The following is a 21,081-nucleotide window of genomic DNA, read 5'->3' on the forward strand; positions in this document are numbered from 1 at the left end:
TGATGATGATGATGATGGATGCATTAACTGAAGTCTCTTTTTATTCTTTTTTTTTTTTTTTTTTGATCGTTTGCTCGTTTGTTTTCTTACCAAAACATTAGGGCAAGAACCCAGTAGTGGACTTGCATTGCCGTGGTAGTATTTATTTTGAATTAAATTAAAAGAAATACATTTCAGGGCTTCTGTTGTCGTGACTCTTTATTTGGGAGGCGAGGAGCATCAGCTCAGAGAGAAATTCAACCTGATATATTTACAGAAAAGAGTCACTGCTGTTTGTCTCTACAGATTCAAAGAAAACTAAGACTGAAATCCTCAACTTTGAATCCAACGGGACAAAAATAAGTTTAACACCAAAAAAATACTTTTTTTTAAATAAGTTACTGTGAAGAATATCACTATGTTTCGTTGTCGATGAAAGTTCTCAAATGTTTAAGGTTGTATCATCAAAATCTACCTCACAGGAACTTAAAATAACTAAAATCATTTGTATCTGGAAACATTTTGCTCTGAAAAATAATTTGCAGTTAATTTAATTTGCAGGCTGACATTTGAGATTCAGGTAACATGACCACAACTGTGGTGGCAGCCTCGAGACACTGGTGGTAAAGATCTAACAATAAAAAAGTCATCTCTACGGTTCACTCACATCTGATTAAAAAACTTAAGAAAACAGTTCCGGTGTAACGAGCATCACTCCTTCATTCGGCTGCATCGCTCACAGCCTTGTTACACAAATGATTTGCCTTCAAAGAACAAGACTACCAGAACCTGTTTTCTAGTGAAACCAGTGAAGATCCAGTCAAAAAGGCACATCCAGAACCAACACACAAAGAGAACAAGCTTCACAAAGCAGCAGTAGCACCGTGTGACCGATGGTTTCCTCCTGTTTTCACTCTCTGAACCTGGTCGATGGTTGGGTGTAGAGCTCCTCCCAAACTGGATCCTCGGCTGCTGCCAGAACCAGTTCAGTCTCAGTGAGATCGAAGCCTCGTGGGTAAAGGATGGGGGCAGCGTTCACTCTGGTATGGACGGAGGCCAGTCCACGTCCACAGACTGAGAGAGGAGACACAGGCAGAAAGCTCAGGATCAACAAAGCCTATTGTACAAAAGTATTTTCCATATTGATGTTTAAAGATCTGAGGAAATTATCTATTCCAGAGCAGCAGAAGATCAATTCAGATGAATGCCTCTAAAACCTTCTCCTGCTGTTCGCTCTGGTATTTCTCATCTACAAACGTCAGATTTTAAATTTCTGAATGGATGATCAACTAAGATTGTGGTTTGGTTCCTTCATCCCACCTCCACGTCCAACTCCAGGATGTCTGTATCCGTCTTCAGCAGCTGGCACAGGTTGGGTTTGGTGCGACCGAAGTCTCCGTGGACAAACTCTTTGATGTAACTGTTGGCTGACGTTCAGGAGCGCTTTGTGATCAGAGCAGCGCAGGTCTCAGAGAGCCACATTTCAAACATTTCAATGCCACTTGAAAGTTAGTTTTACAGTGATTAAAAAACTAACACAGATTTTCCATGGATGAAAACAGCTGGCCAAAAAAAAGGTGCCCATGCTAACAGGCTGCCATTTGTGTTAGCTTGTAATGTTAGCATCATGAATGTATCAGGTTAGCATGCTAATATTCAAGACATTAGAATAAAAACTCCATGCTGTTACACCAGGTGGAGTCACATGACCTTTCCATGTAGCATATCTCACTGAGCGTCTGAGCTGGACAAACAGCAAACTCCATGTGAGGATACGTCCCGGCTTGCGTCTTCAGCCCCAGGTAGAAGTGATGGGAGTCCAGGAAGCGGGTGTTCATGCTGTGGATGACTCTCTGACGAACAGCCAGCGCCCGCCGGTGCAGAACCCTCAGAGGAGTCTTCTGGTCCAGAGTCAGTTCCTGATGGGTGAACATCAGTTTCTTTTAGATGCAAATCTTTATCCCTTCACTGAGACAGACAGTCTATTCCTGGAGCTTCACAGTTTAAAATTAAATAAACTGTGAATGAAATTCAGTTTCAAAATCAACCCAGTTTGAAAACACCACTGTCCAGTATCCAGACTTGATGTAAAACTAATGATTACACAACGTTCATCAAATATAGATTCAGTACCTGGAGGCACAAATATCAGCCTGTGTGTGTGTTTGCGTGCGCGTGTGCTGTAATGACCTTGATGTCATCGATGAAGGTGATGTCTTCCCTCTGAATGGGTTTCTGGGTCCAGATGAGCGCTGAGTACGACTTGGTTTTCTCCTCCTCTCCCTCCTTCATCCGACTCATGGCCTCTCTGCAGTTTAACACACAAACAATGAAACACGGCAAAGTCTCATCGACGGCCTTTTACATTCATTGACTGTTAGAGATTTAATGATGCAGGTGCAGCTTGGATCCATGTTCAGGGTTAGTCACCTGCTAACAATCTGCAGGTCTCTCACCCGGATTTTGTCGGAGGACTTGTTGATGGTCTAAAAACAGAACAAAAACGAGGTCAGTGGTGGTAAAGAACATGTGAGGACCTGAACGTTGCCTGATTAAGAGTTAACATCAGCACTACAAAATGCTCATTGCTCAGTCTTTGGTCCAAAGTTTAATATTTCAGAAACTACTGAGACTCTTCAAACATCAGGCCTAAACTTCTTCTGCTTTGATTGTTTTGTTTCTCTCTCTGAATTTTGAAGATATGACCAAAGGTTTGTGTAAAATTAGTTAGTTGCCAGTTTCCAACCAAATGTTAACTGAATTATCAGAAAATGAGCCAAAGAAGACACAAATTTAGGTGCTTTTCCATCCACTACTGTTGTGCAAACATTAGGAATTGGTCCAACAAAAGATGAACAGCAGGTGGCGCTAATGCTGCAATCAGGTGCCATTAAACCACTGCAGAAGAGGAGGGAGCAATGACACCATGTAGTTAGAAGAGCTCCAGTCAAACCTCAAACAGTGGAAAAAAAATGTAAAAACATGATGGAAATACTTGTGTTTCATTATTAATGTGAGGAAGGTTCCAGTCTCCTCATCCTCTGCACATATCTGATGATTTCAGCTCTTCAGGTGAAGCTTCAGTGGACCTTTAAGTCACACACTTCATGTATGTCATGATTAATTCACTGAATCTGTTTCCATTCACATTTTCATTTTATAGATATTTTCCGCCTCCTCTGAGTGCAAAACCTTTTTCTACTTATGTGCAAATTGAAAATGTTCAGAAAAACAGTTGCAGGTTCACTGAATGAAGTGTTTTGTGTGACGCCCATGAGGCGAATGATGGTGTTTGAGCTGATGGGACGACCTCCTGCAGCTGCTTCATCTCCACTTTGCTCAGTCTGGATCTGTGAGGGTTCAGCAGCTCCATCGCAAACGGACGACCTGCCAATTAAACCACAGCAGAGAAGAAAAATATTTCATTCTCACACTTCAGGTGACAATATCCTCTGCAAGTGCAGCTTAGAAAAAGAAAAAAAGTGTCTCACCATTTCCAAGAGTTCGGACGTCCACGTCCTCCCTGCCGGATGAAGAGAAATTAAATCCTGTGATGAAACATGAGGGGAGATTATCAGGACACGTTCAGCATCGGTTTATTGACTAGTCATCAGAGCATGGACTCACCGGTGGCTCTGAAGGAAGTGAGGATGGGTGCTGCGATCAGCTCCTCCACTGAGGACTCCATCCTCCTCTCTCCATCGATCACCCACGGAGTCTGAGGCAGACTGCGACAGAACTTGTTGTACCTCCCTGGACCACAGGAAGAACATCAGGACAGAAAGTGGAGCCACTTTTGACACAGAACATAAAAAGTGTCCCTCCATACCTGCCACAAAGACAGACACGTGGAGACACTGGACGTCCTGAGGGATGCAGCCGCTGGTTGGCTGCGCTGGTGGAGAAGGGTAGTGTCTGAAATAAATCAACGAGCATCACCTCAAACAGCTGATTTTAGAAAAACTTCTTGAACCAAGATAGAGAAGCGAAGCTTACTTTAGAAATTTGGCGTCGGTTATCTTTTCCAAAGCTTTGACCACCGCCATCCTGGTGAACACTGACTGCAGAGGGAGGAAAAAAGAAACTCAGCATTTCTCAATTTTATTCTGAGCATTTTTAGCTGTGACGCTTCAACCTGATGCTGGAGTGAGCGCGAGGACCCCATGTGGTGAACAGAATTCATCACATCTCTTTCCTGCATTTCTACCATGTTCCCCTGCTGTGAGGAGCTGAGATGTGAGGAGCAGATATGAGGAGGGAAGGATCCACAACAGCCAAAAGGACTCGCCTCCTTCACAGGCCTTTGTAACTCCAACCAGTATTCACATGACTGAACCCACTTGTCCTCCTGCCCGTCATATCAGATAATCCACTCGTCCCACTGGTCGAGTGGACACAAAACCATATCTTCTCTTCAGTTTTTGCTCCAGAGGTGTCTTCAGACAGAGCCAGGCTAGCTGTTTCTCCCTGTCTCCATTCTTTATGCTAAGCTAAGCTAACTGTCTCCTGGCTGGCTTTAGCTTCATATTGAACGCACAGACATGAGATTGGCATCGATTTTCTCATCTATCTGCAAGAAGGCAAAGTTCACAAAAGGTCACACTATTCCCTTAATGTCTCAACTACGTGTAGCTCTCAGTGTGACAAATGAAATCCTCGTGATTTGAAAGGTGCTACTGAAAAATACCAGAACACCTTAACCTGACCTGTTTGTTCTTGGTGGGTTTGAAGCAGTCGGGACATGTTGATGCACTGTGGGAGGACAGAAAAGAGGAGGCAGAGCATCACACTACAAGGTCAACAGAAATATTTATGACATTGACTGTGGTCTTGACCTTTGACCTGATCGCTATTTCTCAAACTTACAGGAAGTGACAGTCGGCATCTGTCTCTGGGTGGGTGAACTCCACGCCGACCTCGAACAAACTCTGTAAAAACAAAAGAAACACGAAGTCGGTTCCATTGATGACCATCACATTTATCATCTACAGAAATAAAATGCTTTAAAAATCCAAATCTTGGCTGTGAAACCTGAGAAAACATTAATGGTTCTCCCTTTGCCCCTAAGAAACCTCAACCTGCCCTCAATGAATAACAGTTGAAATTGTAATTTATAAAGTTTGTGAATGATTGTATAAAAAATGTTCCTCAAATAAACTTGACTGAATTTTTCTCCTCTCCAAGGGGGTCGCCTACCCTGGTAACCACAGCAACACCCCCCAGCTCCTTGGCGACTGGGCCCTGCATGATCCACTTGAAGGCCTCCTTCACCTGGATGACGTCGTCCTTGTCCGCTGCAACACTTTTCTCTCTGAGTGAGCAAACGGAAGCAAACGTATGGTCCCACCTGATGCCTGACTGAAGATGCAGTCATGTTTCAAATATATGATCAAGACAAATTCCTTTACCTCAGTTCCTTCTTCACGTGAAGCCAACAGGAGTGCTGTAGGATTAAAAAACACACGTCAACAGTATTAAAAAACACACGTCAAAGTCCCTCGAATGTGACTTTTCATCGAATTCAAAACACTCACTAAAGCACCAAATGTGTGTATGATGCTGAAAATGGCTTCATTAAATGACATCGCACACAGAGAGACTGACCTCTCGGACGCACAGCTGAGCAGGCAGAGAGACGGACAGCACCAGGCTGTCAAACTCGTACTTTTCTGCTTTCACTGCCTCGCCGATCTGTGAACACAGAACAAAACATCATGTTCATCTCTAATATGATACACTCTGACACTGCCGTGATAGTGTTGAGTATGAAAGCAGCACACACACCTTTACAGCCTGAGGCGTGCCACAGAGGTCCTGTAGGATCCCCAAACACACCACACACACACCTGACTCTTCATCCTTCAGTTTGACCACAGCAGCAGAGTCTTCCTCTGATGGAGCAGCAGTCTCACTGGGCTCCAGTTTGGCTCTTTTACTCGGTGGGTCTTCGGGTGGTTCTGACACTGCTGCATCTTGGGATTTGTAGTTTTCTTCTGTGGAGTCTGCTGCTGCTGAATCTTGGGATTTGTAGTTTCCTTCTGTGGAGTCTGCTGCTGCTGAATCTTGGGATTTGGTGTTCTCTGTATTGCTTATGAAAGCCTGAAGCTCCTTGAGTGTATCCTGCATAAGATGAAAAAAGACACCATGTATGAATCATCAATAAGAAACTGACATTACATATGAACACCAGCCACTGCGAATCATTTCTGAATGAATACAGAAGGTGCTAAGATGTCCTAAGAGCAGGATGAGTCTTACTTGTTGGGGTTGTCGATAGGCAGCCTGAACGCTGACACAGCAGAACCTGAGGATGCAGCGAGCACAGCAGCCGGCCGACAGCAGCTTCTGAACGATGGGTTTATCCTTCTCCTTCAGCGGCAGCATGACTGACAGCTGCAGGAAGTGCGGAGACACACAGGCTGGTCAGCCCACATTAGTGCTGAAATGATTACTTCATCAGCCACTGGGCAGGTACTCTGTCCAACCAATGACTGTTGACTTTACAAAACATAAATGTCAATTATGTGTGTCTCCATTACATAGTTCTACAGTTGAAAAATTAACTTCAATCTGTCCTTCACAGTACATATCTTGGTTATGAGAGTTGCTATGATAACATTTAAAGAGATCCTGGTCAAAAATGTAAAAAAGAATAATGCAATGATATCTTATTATGCAATTATTTGCAACTTTCTATAATAGAAAAGTGCTATGTAAATACTTCCTTGATCTGCACTGTACATATCCATAACAGGGCTGACCATAAGCTATTTTTTGTGAAAATTCTAGGTTCACTAAAAGGAATGAACAGGACATTTTTAACTGGACTTACAAACAGCTACTCTTGCAGTACGCAAGAAAAACATGATAATCTAGATAGCTGGATACTCAATAATTTAAACGCGCCTGTCAAAGAGGCTCAAAACAACCGCTTAAGCATGTCTATGTTGTCTCCAACTCTGCTGTCGGCTAAGCTAACTAAGCTAACAGTGAGCTTTGAAAGAGCCATAATGAGAGGACGTGAACGCAAACAGCCCAGTGAGCTGCTGCTAAACGCAATGAACCTACCGATCACGAGGGTAGTGAACCCACGAAAATATAAATGAAACAGGGGGATTCAGATGCCTGCTAACATGTTCATCCACAATGCTTCTTCCCTGATGTTTCAACCTACACAGACACAGCTAATCGACCCAGATCAATTTGCGTTAACTTAATGTGAAAACTTGGCCTTTAGCAATTAAGAAGAGACTACATCTAAAATATTTTCGATAATGAATGTATAATCTGGAAAAAAAATAAAACATTTAGAATGTAAAAAATCAGCGCAAGTCAATTCTGTTACTTCGGTAATTGACCCCGACTGTCTGAAACGTCATTTTCAAGCGCCGGACAATTTGACAGCCGGGTCCTTCTCTCTGCGCCGCAGCCGTTTGCTCTGGAAGGTTCTGACCGGGGCCGGCTGGAGACATCTAAATCTGAGTCCATCCGAGCCCGAACCGCAGTGTTTCAATCTTGGGGTGCATCAGTCCCGTTCTGAGGATTTCTCCTAACATTTCCGATCCATTTTAAAGCTGCGATGCCGGAAGCGAAGGCAGCACCGAAAGCCTCAAACATGAGCAGAAACAATGGAGGGGCGTATGTGGACCGTGACAAGCCGGCCCAGATTCGGTTCAGTAACATCTCGGCTGCAAAAGGTACAGTGAAAGACTTATAAGTTATTTTAAATGGCTAATACCAAGAACCAAATTTTACCTTTCAGTTCAGTTTCATAGCTGAAGGCTGGTTAGGGCAGGGCACCGTTATTCATTGTTATTCAAGTAGTAGCTTTTCCCTGATCCCAGATCCAATTTAATAAAGTACCAATTTAACAGCCTTACTCCGTGTTAAAAAGTACATGACTGGTACAAACGTTAAGAGGGGTTTTTATAATAGTTAGAAAACAATCACCCTTACTTTTCGACTTATATGACTGCACCTGATACCACTGCTCTGAAATCCCACCTCAGATTTGCTTTGTTTCCATTAAAGCTTCTTCCAGTGTATCTTGAGGTTTCAAGCAGCATGTGGCTATTTCCAAAATTTAAATGTACGATATCGGGATTTTCGTGTTGCATTCTCTCCCTGCAAGATGCTCATGACTCAACATAATCTCAGCATTAGCTTGCTCAGTTCCCCAAAGTGCTGCATACTGAATATGGCCAGATGATGCGAAGGACTGAGAGAGTAGTGAAGTGTGGATTGGATTGATCATTGCCACCATACTGACAGATCACTTGCTTGTTTGACAGCTGTTGCAGATGCAGTCAGAACAAGCCTGGGGCCCAAAGGCATGGACAAGATGGTCAGTGAACAGATTTTGGTTTCACGCTAACTTCACCTTGCTGTTAGGACATACACACATTTCTAAGCGGGTGCTGTTTTTCCTGTGTGTATCAGATCCAGGATGAGAAAGGTGATGTGACCATTACCAATGACGGCGCCACCATCCTGAAGCAGATGCAGGTGCTCCACCCTGCAGCTAAAATGGTACGTTCCAACAGACACTTTCTGATGGTATTGATTCCTTTGCATCCAAAATATGAATGCTCCTTTTTACAGCAGAATTTTGAGTTTCGTTTACTTTTTCTGTGAATAATTTGTGGTACATGTCATTGGTGTTTTTAGCGTGAACTAATCTTGGTTTGCAGTTTTTCAAACCTGGACTGAAATGTGCATGTGTGTTTTTCAGTTGGTAGAACTATCCAAAGCCCAGGACATTGAGGCTGGTGACGGCACCACCTCTGTGGTGGTGATTGCTGGGGCGCTGCTGGATGCCTGCTACAAACTGCTGCAGAAAGGTAAGAGCTGCAGAGGACAGAAATCAAACACAAAATTCATATAAATTGGCACCATTATTGTAAATCTGTATCTTGGTAATTGTGCTTTCTCATGGAGGATTAGTGCAGAATGGTGATGGTTTGAGAGAGAGTTTGATTAGCAAATTGCAGCAGAATAAATTCCATTTTTTTTGGGAGCATTCACATTTTGTCATGCAGATTTTTCAAGTTCAAATTCAGGCTGGGGCCCTTTTTGCCATTAATCAATTGGAACAGCACATCACCATGTCTGGGGGGGAAAAAATCAACCTGAGTGGTAAAATTTGCAAACTGTGAAACTGGTCATACTTAATTTAAAATCATATAAAACTGAAAAAAAAAATCCAAAAATCCTTGCATTATAGATGATGTAGATGTTTGACATGACGCTAATGTTTACACGTTGTCCCATCAATCAGGTATCCACCCCACCATCATCTCGGAGTCTTTCCAGAAGGCCGTGGAGAAGGGTGTGGAGGTGCTGACAGCCATGAGCCGGCCGGTGCAGCTGAGCGACCGCGAGACGCTGCTCAACAGCGCCACCACGTCACTGTGCTCCAAGGTGGTGTCTCAGTACTCCAGCCTGCTGGCGCCCATGAGCGTGGATGCTGTCATGCGAGTCATCGACCCGGCCACTGCCACCAGCGTCGACCTGCACGACATCAAAATCATCAAGAAGCTCGGGTGAGTGCTGGAATCCAGCTGGTCCATATCACAAATCATTTACAGCAGCCGCCTCAAAAATGGACATTTCTACCTGGTTCAGTGAAAAAGTCATTTGAGAAGCATCATTTTTGTATTCCTTCATAGTTCATGACATTTCAGAAGGATTTTAGATCCACCTCTGCCTACCTTCGCAGTAATAACCTGGATTTTTGCTGTGGTTTTTAGAGGGACCATTGATGACTGTGAACTGGTGGAGGGCCTGGTGCTGACCCAGAGGGTGGCCAACAGTGGCGTCACACGTGTGGAGAAGGCCAAGATTGGCCTCATTCAGTTCTGCTTGTCCCCTCCCAAAACTGATGTGAGTCACCTGACTGACACACAGCCAAAGCAAATATTTAAAAACTTAATTTCTTAGTTTACAATTAAAATGAACTTTAAATCATTTCACATCATGACAACTTCCTGTCATGGTCCTTTCTTTCCTGATCTATTGTGCGTCTTTGACATACAGATGGACAACCAGATCGTGGTGTCAGACTATGCCCAGATGGACCGCGTGCTGCGGGAGGAGCGCGCTTACATCCTCAACATGGTGAAACAGATCAAGAAGGCCGGCTGCAACGTGCTGCTCATCCAGAAGTCCATCCTCAGGTAAACAGCATACATGGAATCAGACAGCGGTTGCCGTGTCTTATCAAACTCTACATATGGATAGTGAACATGTTTCATACTAACAACAAACTGTCCTGTGACAGAGACGCTCTGAGCGACCTCGCCCTGCACTTCCTCAACAAAATGAAGATCATGGTGGTGAAGGACATTGAGAGAGAGGACATCGAGTTCATCTGCAAGGTGAGCCTCATTGAAATGTTTCAGGCTGCACAAACAGCAGTTACTATAGATGAAAAGACACTTCCATCACTCTCTGACGCTCTGATCAGTTTTTTTTCAGATGGGTTCATGTCTCAGTCTCGGTACTTGAAAACATGTTTGGCTTTCATAAAATCATAATTGCATCCAAGTTAGAATAAAACTTCAGTAAGGAGCTGCAGAGTGAACTGTTTGTACTGTTTGACTCTTATCGCTCTGTGAATTTGATTGAACAGGATTCTTATCTATACATTGTTTTTTCTGTGCAAATAAACCTGTTGTTTGACAGTCAAGTAAAACAAGTCTCCCCTCCCCTCCCCTCCCCTCCAGACTATTGGCACCAAGCCCATTGCCCACATCGACCACTTCACTGCAGAGATGCTCGGCACAGCAGAGCTGGTGGAGGAGGTCAACCTGGACGGCTCTGGCAAGCTGGTCAAGGTACGCATCAGACTGAGCCTTTGGACTCAGATCTTGGGCGAGTCAGAGTTGATATTATACCCGTTTTACAATCAGTGACACATCACACTTCATACATTACAACTGAAGACTAACAAGCTGATAGAACAACAAATATGTGACAGTTGTAAAATACTGGGAACCAGAATATGAAAACATCTCCAGTGTGATTCTTCTCGTAAACGGTTGGTGTCGGCCTTTGGCAGGTTACAGGCTGCACCAGCCCCGGGAAGACGGTGAGCATCGTGGTTCGGGGCTCCAACAAGCTGGTGATCGAGGAGGCAGAGCGCTCCATCCATGATGCGCTGTGTGTCATCCGCTGCCTGGTCAAGAAGAGGTCGGTCACTTCTGCAGTTCATTTCACAAAGAAACACATTCCTTCTGATTCTGATAGAGAGACTGTCTCAACAGTTGCTTTGAACATAGTGAGTACAGGTAGAGATGACCTCTGACAAAGACGCTCTTGCATTGTTTCATCCTGCATGAGCGTAACGAACTGAGGAACAGTACTGTGGAAAGCTCACCTTTATTCATTCCTTGTTGTCTCAGCAACTTGGCTGGGGAGCATTCACACACATATTACAAAATCCCAAAGGACTGGGAAGTAATTTTGACTGTTTTTTTAGAACATGAAATGTTGAAGGAATTCACAAATATTCTGGGAAATGTGTCATTGTACATAGACCTCTGCAGGAATGAGGACTGTTCTTTCTCCTCCCCTGCCCTTCAGAGCTCTGATAGCAGGTGGCGGTGCTCCAGAAATTGAGCTGGCTGTGCGTCTGGCAGAGTACTCACGCACTCTGGGCGGCATGGAGGCGTACTGCGTGCGGGCGTACAGTGACGCCCTCGAGGTGATCCCCTCGACGCTGGCTGAGAACGCCGGCCTGAACCCCATCTCCACTGTGACGGAGCTCCGCAACAGGCACGCTCAGGGAGATAAGATGGCCGGCATAAACGTCCGCAAGGTCTGCTCTCCTTCTGTTTTGTAACATGTTGATGTTCATGAAGTTACATAGTGAGGGTAGGCTAGGTTTTTGTTTTGCAGTGCAGTTTTGATGTAATTGTAGTTTTTAAGACACTGCTTTGGGATCTGTCTGTGATGGCAAGTTTTCTCTTATTACTGACGTTTCACAGACAATTTTTTTTTTATTAATTTGAAAAATAATTAAAAGATGGATCAGTAATCAATACAGTTACTGGTTGCAGTTGTTATACAGTGATTTTTAAAACCTAAAACTGTGTGCAATTGTATATCACATTAACCATGCAATCATGATGCAGCATTAAAAGACTCCAGATTGCACGCCTCCCAGTATCCCAGTATCAAGACTGCTTTGACTGACTGGTTTATTGTCTCTGTGTGTGACAGGGAGGAATCTCCAACATCCTGGAGGAGCTGGTGGTGCAGCCTTTACTGGTGTCCATCAGTGCACTGACCCTGGCCACAGAGACGGTCCGCAGCATCCTCAAGATCGACGATGTGGTAAGACTCAACACCCCAAACCGTGGGCTAAATCATTTATACTGAATTTACTATTTAATTGCACCCAGTCTTTGGTCATGTTTTTGCTAAACCTGAGTGTGTTATGTGTCATGTTAAGTCTGAGGTGAGGATCTGTTTTATCTTGTTACAGGTAAACACGCGATAAGAGCTTTGAGTCCAGTGTGTTTTGTTCACGAAGCCTGCTCGTACTGCGAGGGACCAGAAACTCTGTTGATGTCCGTCTGTTCAGATTTCCCCTGCAGTTGTTACGTTGCATAATTTAATTAAAAAAAGGCTTGTTTTTTTGCTGACACTCCAGCTGTTGCCTGTGTGATTCTTTTGCCTTTTTTGGGGGGATGTGATCTTAAAACTGTTTCAGAGGATTTTTAGTCCATTAAAATAGGTGCATTTGAAGTTTGGATTTACAATTGTGCTTTTCTTTTTCTTTTTCTTTTTGTAGAAACACATTAGTATGGAAGAGGCTGTGCAAATATGGAAAATGCTTCCAAATAAATTTTCCTTTCACTGAGAAAATTATTTCTCTGAATTCTTTGCTGAACAATGAATTTGCAAATAAGGTAGCATAATCATGGGATCAAACTTAAACATTCAAGAGTACAATAATTAAAAAAATAAACGCAAAATTCTTTTTTTTTTCTTTTCTGAAAAACTTTAAGAAAGCCTCACTGGCATTAGCAAATTTTGCTAGACACCATAAGCGAACAATATAACAAAAGTGTAAAGATGAAATGTAATTGTTAGAAGTGGTGTTCAGTTTATGTCAAAGTCTAGCATTACTGAATTGTAAAAATACTACAGATCTGAACAGATTCTGAATAAATTTCAGGGACTTCTTAGAAACAGCATTGAAAGTGGTCTGGCTTTTCTTTTGAAATTACGAGGACTGTTAATCGTGTGTGTATGTGTGAAAAGTTATGATACTTTTAATTTGTATGGAGCCGCCATTCCTTCATTTCCTGTCAAGGTTTGTCACTTCCCTCCCAACCAAGCGCTGCTTGTTGCTAAGGTGCTCATCTGCTGCCTGGATACCCACACAGTTTCCGGCACGCGGGCAGCGACTCTGTCTTCGCTCCACACATTTATCTCAAAATTTAAGGGTTTGTCTCATTAATCTATATAAAACTGGACGAAGTAGCACAACGTCATGGCGAATGCCCACCGGACAAACGTTCTGGTCACTTCGTGTTTGAAAACGCCGGTGGACCCTCACACCAAAGCCCCGTTAGCTTCTTACGAGAGGGAGAGAGTGCTGCCGTACACGGCCACCGGTCATATGGACAACCGGGACTACGAGAAGGAGGTAAAGACACTAAAAAACACATTACTGAGTAATTCTGATAAGAAACTACACTGCAGCCGTTACAACATCAGCTGTTGTTTTGAACACCTTCAAAATGACTATGAAAACTCGTTTTACTGACGCAAATCAGCTCTAACTAACAAGGTCGACCTGAAGTCTGCTAACTTCAAATATAAGTTTCAGGACGCAGACATGTAAGTTGTAGATTTTCATAATAATTTGAATTTGTGTTCCACCACAGTAAGGGAATTACCACTAATGCAAAGGGCCAAATGAAAGCAATGTAGCAGTTAATTAAATCCTACTGTCTTCTCAAACAACAGCAAGAAATCTAACTCCATGCTTCTGAAAGGATGAATTATTCTGTCAAAAACAGCAAGTTAACACAACGTAGACAAAAGAGGACACATGTATAAGTATCATTTTAGTTTTACATTTCAATGTTTTGACACATTGCTGATGCTGTCAGTTACATTGTAACCAGACTTTTGATCATAAAGATCAATTTTGTCTCAACAAGATGGAAATACAGAGTTTCATGTGGTTTTATGCTTCACTATGTCACTGCCCATCCTAAGTTAGCTTAATCACAATCTCGGGTTGACTGTGTTTTCCTTCTTTTTCATGTTACAATCCTTACTTAATACAATTGTAATGTTTCAGTTTTAATCATTTTATTGTGTTTTTCAAATGAAACAGACACAGTTTCTGATCTCAGTTAACAGGCAGCTGACAGTTTCAGGTCAGTCCGTGTGGTGGAAGGGATTTGACCTGCATAATTTGTTGGCCTGACTATTTTTGGACTTCCGTCTTGACTAGATTACCAGATGCCACATTCAGTTTATAATCCCAAACACTTAATTATCCTTTGGACAACAACACTGCTGTCCTGCATGCGTGATCCTGCAGCAGTTGTCCCATTTTAGCGATATTCTTGACAAACACCTCATGATGATGTGAGCAGCAATCAAACCAGACATCTGATTTGGTGTGTGTGTCAGTTGAGCTCTTAGTAGTAAGCTGCCCTTTGTGCTCCACCATATGGCCGACGTCGCTGCTGCAGCAGGATAATGGGCTTAGACCTGAAGGAGCATGTGCACCACTGAGCAGGGCTGCTCTGCTCCAGGAGGCCTGTTGGTTAAAAACATTGTCCTGCAGCCCAGATAGAATACACCAGTCTGACAGCCTCAAAACACATACTACAAGACTACATTTCATACACGGTAATGATCCACGTAATATTCACATCACATGATGTGCTATTGTTTGTTTCCCACTGAGTTCACCATTACAATAGGTTGCTTATGACTTAGATAAAGAATGACCAATGATTGGTAAATGAGATTTATGAGTCTTTTGACATTTCCAGCTGGAGTATGAGGACTCAGGCTCTGATTTCTGTGATGAGGACTGTCTGGGAAAGGGCGGCCCTCACATGATGACTGACTACAGAGCAGCAGACCTGAGTGAAATCTTCTTCTCCAACGAGGAGTACTACAGCAAGCTGGAGGAGTTGAAGAAGGCCCACCTTCGTACCATGGCTGAGCTCGAAAGCATGTATCGACAAAAACTGCAGCTCAAGTCCATGGAACCTCTGGACATGGCAGTGCTAGAGATGGGGCACAGGTGGGTGACTTTTGTTCAAGATGATGTAAGAGATTTTAAGTTGATTGTGTTGGGTTTCTTGAGTCTATATTTTTGTTATATGTTCGTGTCACTAATTATTTTTTGGCAGTAACGCAGAGAAGTTTCTGGAAATGCACCAAATAAACAAAGACAACAAAAACACATTGCAGTTATGCAAATCTGAATCTTTGGTCTTATTCTTTTTGACCTAAAGGGGTACTATATCAACATTTAATGGCACAACAGCTTAAAGGGTCAGTTTACACAAATCATGAAAAACACATGTTCTCATTCACTGCCAGCGGTATTAAGCTATGCAGATAGTTTTGTTTTGTGTGCCTTGGATTTTGAGATATCTTCTGCAGCTGGCGTTTGAAAACTTGCCTGCTGTGTATCATGTCAGAAATAATGTCTCAGTTATTCAGATGATCCACAAAGCATGCCGTCAGTAAAACACAACGTTATGCCATCAGTAAGTGAGAGAAATTGTTTTTGAGTAATTTAGGTGAGCTGATCTTTTAGATCATCATCACACTTGTCAAATGTGCTGAACAGAAGGACTGTCTGACTAAACATTTTGAAAGACCATTTCAAACTGATCTGTCACTTTAATTAATTAAATTGTGTTAAGTTAATTGTTATGCAAGTGTAATTGGAGCTGAAATGATACATGATTAGTTAATTGACAGAAAATTATTCGGCAACAATTCAGACCATTAACTTTTCCTTACTGTGAAGATTTGCTGCTGTTATAAATTGAATAGCTTTGGATTTTGGAGTGGTATATGTTGCCCATGAGATCATTTATAACAAGACAGATTATGAATTACAAGAGTACCAGATCAAAATCAAAATCTCCATTTCATGTTAATTTATTAAAGATAGCACCTTTTTTCCTTCATTTTTTTTTTCAGAATGATCTGTTTACTTCATTTTGATATGGTGAGTTTGATTTATGGTAGTTATTTCTTTAATATTTGGTGCTTCGTCATATTAACTGTGATTTCTTTTTTTGTTAGACTACCGTGGTCAAACAGTAGCCCAGTGGCATCACGCCGTTTGAGGAAGTCACACTCTGCTGTTGAACTCAGGAGAGGCTCTGGACAGTCAGACTTTTCGGATGGAGATGAAGCTGCCAGTAACGATGTGGAGAAAGGCCTACTTTTTTCTCCTAAAGAACACATCAAGAACATGTGGCGGGACTTTAAGCTGTCCCCTCACAATCGCCGCCTGTCGTCCTCCTCGCTGCGCAGCCTGTCAGGAGACCAGAGGAGACGAAAGGGAAAAGGAAAGAAGAGGCAGGGGCATAAAGATGGAGAGCAGGAGCACTGGAAACACAGAGTGACCGTCCCGAAACCTTTCCAGATGATGCTGCGTGAGGCTGAGAGGCAGAAGCGTGGCATAAAGACGCGTTCAGAGATCGAACTGGAGAACGCAGATCTGAGACGGCAGCTTGAAGAACTGACAGAGTGTCAGAGGAAGTTCCGTGCCAGCCCTGTACCAGCTCATGTTCACCTCCCGCTTTATGAAGAGCTGCAGGAGCAGAACGAGGAACGACAGCGAAGAATGAAAAATCGAGAAGATCAGCGACTTCGAACCATCCAGAAGCCCTTCAGCTTCCTGGAGAGGGAGCGGCTGAAGAAGGAGCAGAAACAGCTGCGTCACCAACAACTGTCCGATCAGGAGAAAGTCAAACCCTTCAAGGCCAAGCCTGTGCCCAAGGCAGTGTATGCAGCAGCATCAGGGGAGCAAATGAAAGAGGAGCAGCTGTATCGGTCTATCAAGATACAGATGAGAGCTCAGGAGATGCTCCACAGTGCTTCAGTGCCTCCCAGCATGCTCGCACGACGACTCAGCGAACGCAAGAAGACTAAAGACGGGGCTGCTGAAGCCAGAGCGGACGACTTCTCCCACACCCCCCAGATTAACAAAGAGGTGCCCGACTTCAACGCCAGTTACCAGCGCTTCCAGAAACACCTGGAGAAACAAAAAGAGGTGAAGCCCACGACTGTATGCGAACCCTTTGAATTAAGGACATCGCACATCTCTTCGCACCGTGAACGCATCATGGCCGACATCGAGAAGGAGCAGAGCAGCCCTCGGATGCTGCGCTGGCCGTACATCAGCCCAAGGCAGTCTCAGACGCCGAACTCTAGTCTCTGTTCATCCCTCTCTGGGAGTTTGGAGCTCCTCCCAACCAAAGTCACAGATGCCACCAAAAGGCGCCATGAGGCCGTGAGGTACCATTTCAGGACTCCAAAGGCTTCCACCATTTTAGTTGACGTAGAGGCAGCCTCAGAACTCAGATGTCCTGTTTAGGCATCGAGACATCGCCTGTTTCCTTCTGTGTTTGAAATCCCCAAATGCTGAATTTTTGTGGAACTCCTTTTCCCAACATCCCTGCAGTGTGCTAACAACCCCACACCCACCTCCCAAAACAATTTTTATACCCCATAGCTGATTGCTACACCTATATCCTCAAATGTCTGCCCCTGCGCTCCCAAAAAGCCCCTCCCCCATCCAAACCTTCCTGCATCTGTGACCAGATTGTCTTCTTGAGTAGAAAGGTGCTGGAGCAGAGGAAGAAGGCTGAGGAGGAGGAGGAACGGTGGAAGGACAGGCAGAAGCAGAGGGAGAAGAAGCTGCAGAAGGTGGTGTTGAAACGCGCCCAGGCCAACGACCCCCACCTGGCTCTCTCACAGACACACCTGTCCAAACTCAAAGAATTCAGGTAACCTCAAAACAGCAGGACTACAGCATGAGCTGAACTGTCGTTGAATGGAAGGAAACAATCCATAACTCTACGTTCTCTGCAGGAAACAAGAGATTCAGCGCCGGAAGGAGTACCAACAGGAGATGAAAGAGATGCAGCAGAGGGTGAAGGGGAGGCCACTGCTGTTGGAGCAGGTTGCACAGGTAAACATCAGCCCGAGCCTTGAATCAAACAACACGTGATGAACAGCACACTTGTCATCACCCACATGACAAGCCTGCTGACACCCATATTCCTTATTCTTTAATGTATCTCCATCAGCTTCCACAAAGTGAGGGCTAGTCTTCCAGGGGTCCTCATTAACACAACAAAAAAAAAAGAGAAAATATCATAAGACCAAAACATGCTGTATGAGCTGAGCATAAAGATCAGAAAATAAACAGCACATGAAACAACAGACAACAGTTTCCCAAAATAGAGACAAAAGCAAAATTGTCAAAAACACACAGCACCAAAAAAGAAATAAAAAACAAACAAAAAAGACCAAATAGAATAATACAAGATAGATTACTCAGATTGTGTTTTAGGATGTTCTAACATCCAAACCAGATTTCTGTATGAACACATTCCCTAATTAAAGACACAAACACAGTTTAATTACAGCTGATTGCATTCCTTCACAAACAGCCTCTCTACCAAATGTATCTACAAGCCTTAATGTGGTACAACATTTAGATGGAGACAGCTGAATTGATTAGCCAATCAATTAACCCCAAACTAAAGGTTACACGATGTTCCTGCATAAAACATGAAGAAGCCCAGACTGCTGGTGTTTCAGGGGCGAATAAGGACGTTCTGACTGCATAAATAACATCACTGCGGAGTGCTTAACACATAAAAAGCTGCATAATATGTTTGAAATAGCAAATACAAGACATAGACTGAACAGAGATGAGAAAACAAACAATATAACTAGTTAAAGCAAAAAATTTAAAATGGTATGTCAATAACAAATAATAATTACAGTTACAAATTCATAAACAATTGGTTTTCAAATGAGATTTGGGTAAAGATAAAGAGGTAACAGAAAAGAAAAAATGTGTGCATAATTTGGTGCTGATGTAGTAGCTGGGTGGCTTTTTCAGCCTAAGTGAAAATGAGATACTGTTAGGTAAAATATTTTGTTATTTCCACCAACTTCATCTGAGTTGTTAAACGACAGGCTGTGGAGTCAGTCACTCAGGCTAGAGGGTTTCTTTCTGACTGTTTTTACTGACAGTGACACAGAGTGAAATCAATTACAGAAGACAAACAAATACTAGTTTCTACATCCCAAATAAATAAGCAAATGAATCTGAACGTAGTGTAACTGGGACAAAGATGGTTTTGAATTCAGGTAATTCTGGAACCCGCTAACTGAACTGGGTCAGTTTGAGGGTTAAACATTAATGGGCTAAAACCTCAGAGTGCAGCATTTCATTACTGTAAGTGTTGGGATGCATGAATATCACAGACTGATGAAATCCAACAATGTAGGAGTGTCTGACTGTGTTATTTTGGGTTTGATTGCCACCTTTGTTTGCCACTAATTTTCTTGACCTGCTTTGAAAACAGAGGAATGCCAAACGGGCTGCAGAAAAGCGCTACACAGAAGCGCTGCGTGGATGTGATCTGACTGAGGACTTTATCAGCAGCAAGGTGGCCGAATCACGATCTGCATGCAAAGCCTCTCCGTCCAGCGACAGCAAACAGAGGTGAAAGTGTGACGTCATTGTAGTGCAAACTACGCATTATTCATAACTGCACTGAGCCAGCCAGTCTCAGCAGCTTTAAGCAAAGAGTACTAGAGGTGTGATACAGATGAAATGTGTGGGAAAGATCAACGAAATGTCAAAAATAAGGTGACAATTTAATGTAAAGCCAGCAATGAATGTCAGGTCAAAACCCTTCCAATTATATACATACAAAAGGTGGTTTAAATGTTTAGTTAAATATGCTGATTTATAGAAGTGAGCACATTTGGATAATTAGACAAATTGGAGTGGGTTGCTCACATCTTTATTTAATGAGTTTTTGTTAATTACTGGCAAATTCTTTTGTTTATTGATTTGTTGGATGTCTGTAACACATGTTTTACACTAATCTGAGAAGAGCTATGTATAAAAAGTTGTTTGTCTGATTACTATGAATAAGAGTACAGCCGATATTTAAGGCCTAATGCTGCAACTGAATCTAATCAGAGGCTGATTGTGTTCTTCTGTGTGTTAGTGACCAAGAGGAGCCAGACATGGGATATGAACCTGTTCACTACAGGCAGGTCTTCCTGGATGATGAAGACATGGAAGTAGATCCAGATGAAAAAGGTGGAGGGAGTGATGAGGCTTCATTAAACCACCATGATGGAGACGACGCCAGCGGTCATCGCTCAGATCAGGATTATCATGGAGATGATAAACACAGTTCAGATGAAAGTTACCACTACTCTGATGATCATGAAAATTACTCAGGTGACAGCGAGCATGAGGCTGACACTAGACAGCAGGAAGCAGGCGAGTGATGTCATCAAATGTCATAGTATATGGCTGCACCATTGCTGTGCCAAAAACTCTGATGGAGAAAACTGAGCACATCAATTGAGTGGAACACAGAAGAAGAGGCATCCTAGTCCTAGAATAAGAAGATGTGTTTTATTTTACATACTGTGCACCAAAGGAAAATTGTATAACTTTAATCTGAAGTGATCAGGTTGATTGTGTCTGATATCACTCACTTATTGTTCCCCCATTTATTATTGCTACTTAATAAACACTCATTAGTTAACTCCATAGTGAGCAGTTAAGTGAGGTTTTGGACATTTTTATTTATTTATTTTAATTTACACATCTGTCAAATGTGAAGCATCGAATTGTGGGATATCGCCCAAAATACCACACATATGATGAAGACTTTTTTTTGGCTCCAATGTTGGAATTTTTGAGGGCACAATTGTTGCTTTTATTGGATAGCGTTTTGGGTGAAATAAACTGGGTGAGCTATCAAATGACGTATATGACCTCACAGAAATGGACTAATATTTATTGCTACATGAAATACTTTTTCATTGTTT

General features: G+C 42.9%; 3 protein-coding genes across 3 annotated transcripts; 2 read left to right on the top strand and 1 right to left on the bottom strand.

The window, feature by feature from the left end:
- Positions 1 to 43: 43 nt before the first annotated feature.
- pus10 (pseudouridine synthase 10) lies at positions 44 to 7,159 on the bottom strand. The gene is made up of 18 exons (XM_070990806.1): positions 7,048 to 7,159; positions 6,238 to 6,372; positions 5,764 to 6,099; positions 5,584 to 5,670; positions 5,388 to 5,422; positions 5,176 to 5,290; positions 4,846 to 4,907; positions 4,686 to 4,731; positions 3,976 to 4,040; positions 3,809 to 3,894; positions 3,607 to 3,732; positions 3,471 to 3,527; positions 3,290 to 3,366; positions 2,410 to 2,465; positions 2,170 to 2,287; positions 1,756 to 1,898; positions 1,300 to 1,399; positions 44 to 1,053 (listed from the first exon to the last, which is right to left on the bottom strand). The coding sequence occupies exons 2-18, from the start codon at positions 6,361 to 6,363 to the stop codon at positions 1,015 to 1,017; spliced, it is 1,674 nt and encodes a 557-aa protein (XP_070846907.1). The 5' UTR covers positions 6,364 to 6,372; positions 7,048 to 7,159; the 3' UTR covers positions 44 to 1,014.
- Positions 7,160 to 7,384: 225 nt separating this feature from the next.
- Positions 7,385 to 12,633, top strand: cct4 (chaperonin containing TCP1, subunit 4 (delta)). The gene is made up of 13 exons (XM_070985549.1): positions 7,385 to 7,676; positions 8,271 to 8,323; positions 8,419 to 8,508; positions 8,711 to 8,819; positions 9,257 to 9,521; positions 9,729 to 9,861; positions 10,015 to 10,154; positions 10,259 to 10,355; positions 10,704 to 10,814; positions 11,039 to 11,169; positions 11,563 to 11,797; positions 12,202 to 12,315; positions 12,467 to 12,633. Exons 1-13 carry the CDS (start codon positions 7,559 to 7,561, stop codon positions 12,479 to 12,481), a joined length of 1,611 nt encoding a protein of 536 aa, XP_070841650.1. The 5' UTR covers positions 7,385 to 7,558; the 3' UTR covers positions 12,482 to 12,633.
- An 807-nt stretch (positions 12,634 to 13,440) lies between these two features.
- fam161a (FAM161 centrosomal protein A) lies at positions 13,441 to 20,762 on the top strand. Its single transcript, XM_070983572.1, has 7 exons — positions 13,441 to 13,636; positions 15,006 to 15,262; positions 16,282 to 17,502; positions 17,826 to 17,993; positions 18,079 to 18,178; positions 19,590 to 19,729; positions 20,244 to 20,762. The coding sequence occupies exons 1-7, from the start codon at positions 13,481 to 13,483 to the stop codon at positions 20,530 to 20,532; spliced, it is 2,331 nt and encodes a 776-aa protein (XP_070839673.1). The 5' UTR covers positions 13,441 to 13,480; the 3' UTR covers positions 20,533 to 20,762.
- The last annotated feature ends 319 nt before the right edge of the window (positions 20,763 to 21,081 follow it).

Source organism: Chaetodon trifascialis, chromosome 2 (assembly GCF_039877785.1).
Source record: "Chaetodon trifascialis isolate fChaTrf1 chromosome 2, fChaTrf1.hap1, whole genome shotgun sequence".
Classification (NCBI taxonomy): Eukaryota; Metazoa; Chordata; class Actinopteri; order Chaetodontiformes; family Chaetodontidae; genus Chaetodon; species Chaetodon trifascialis.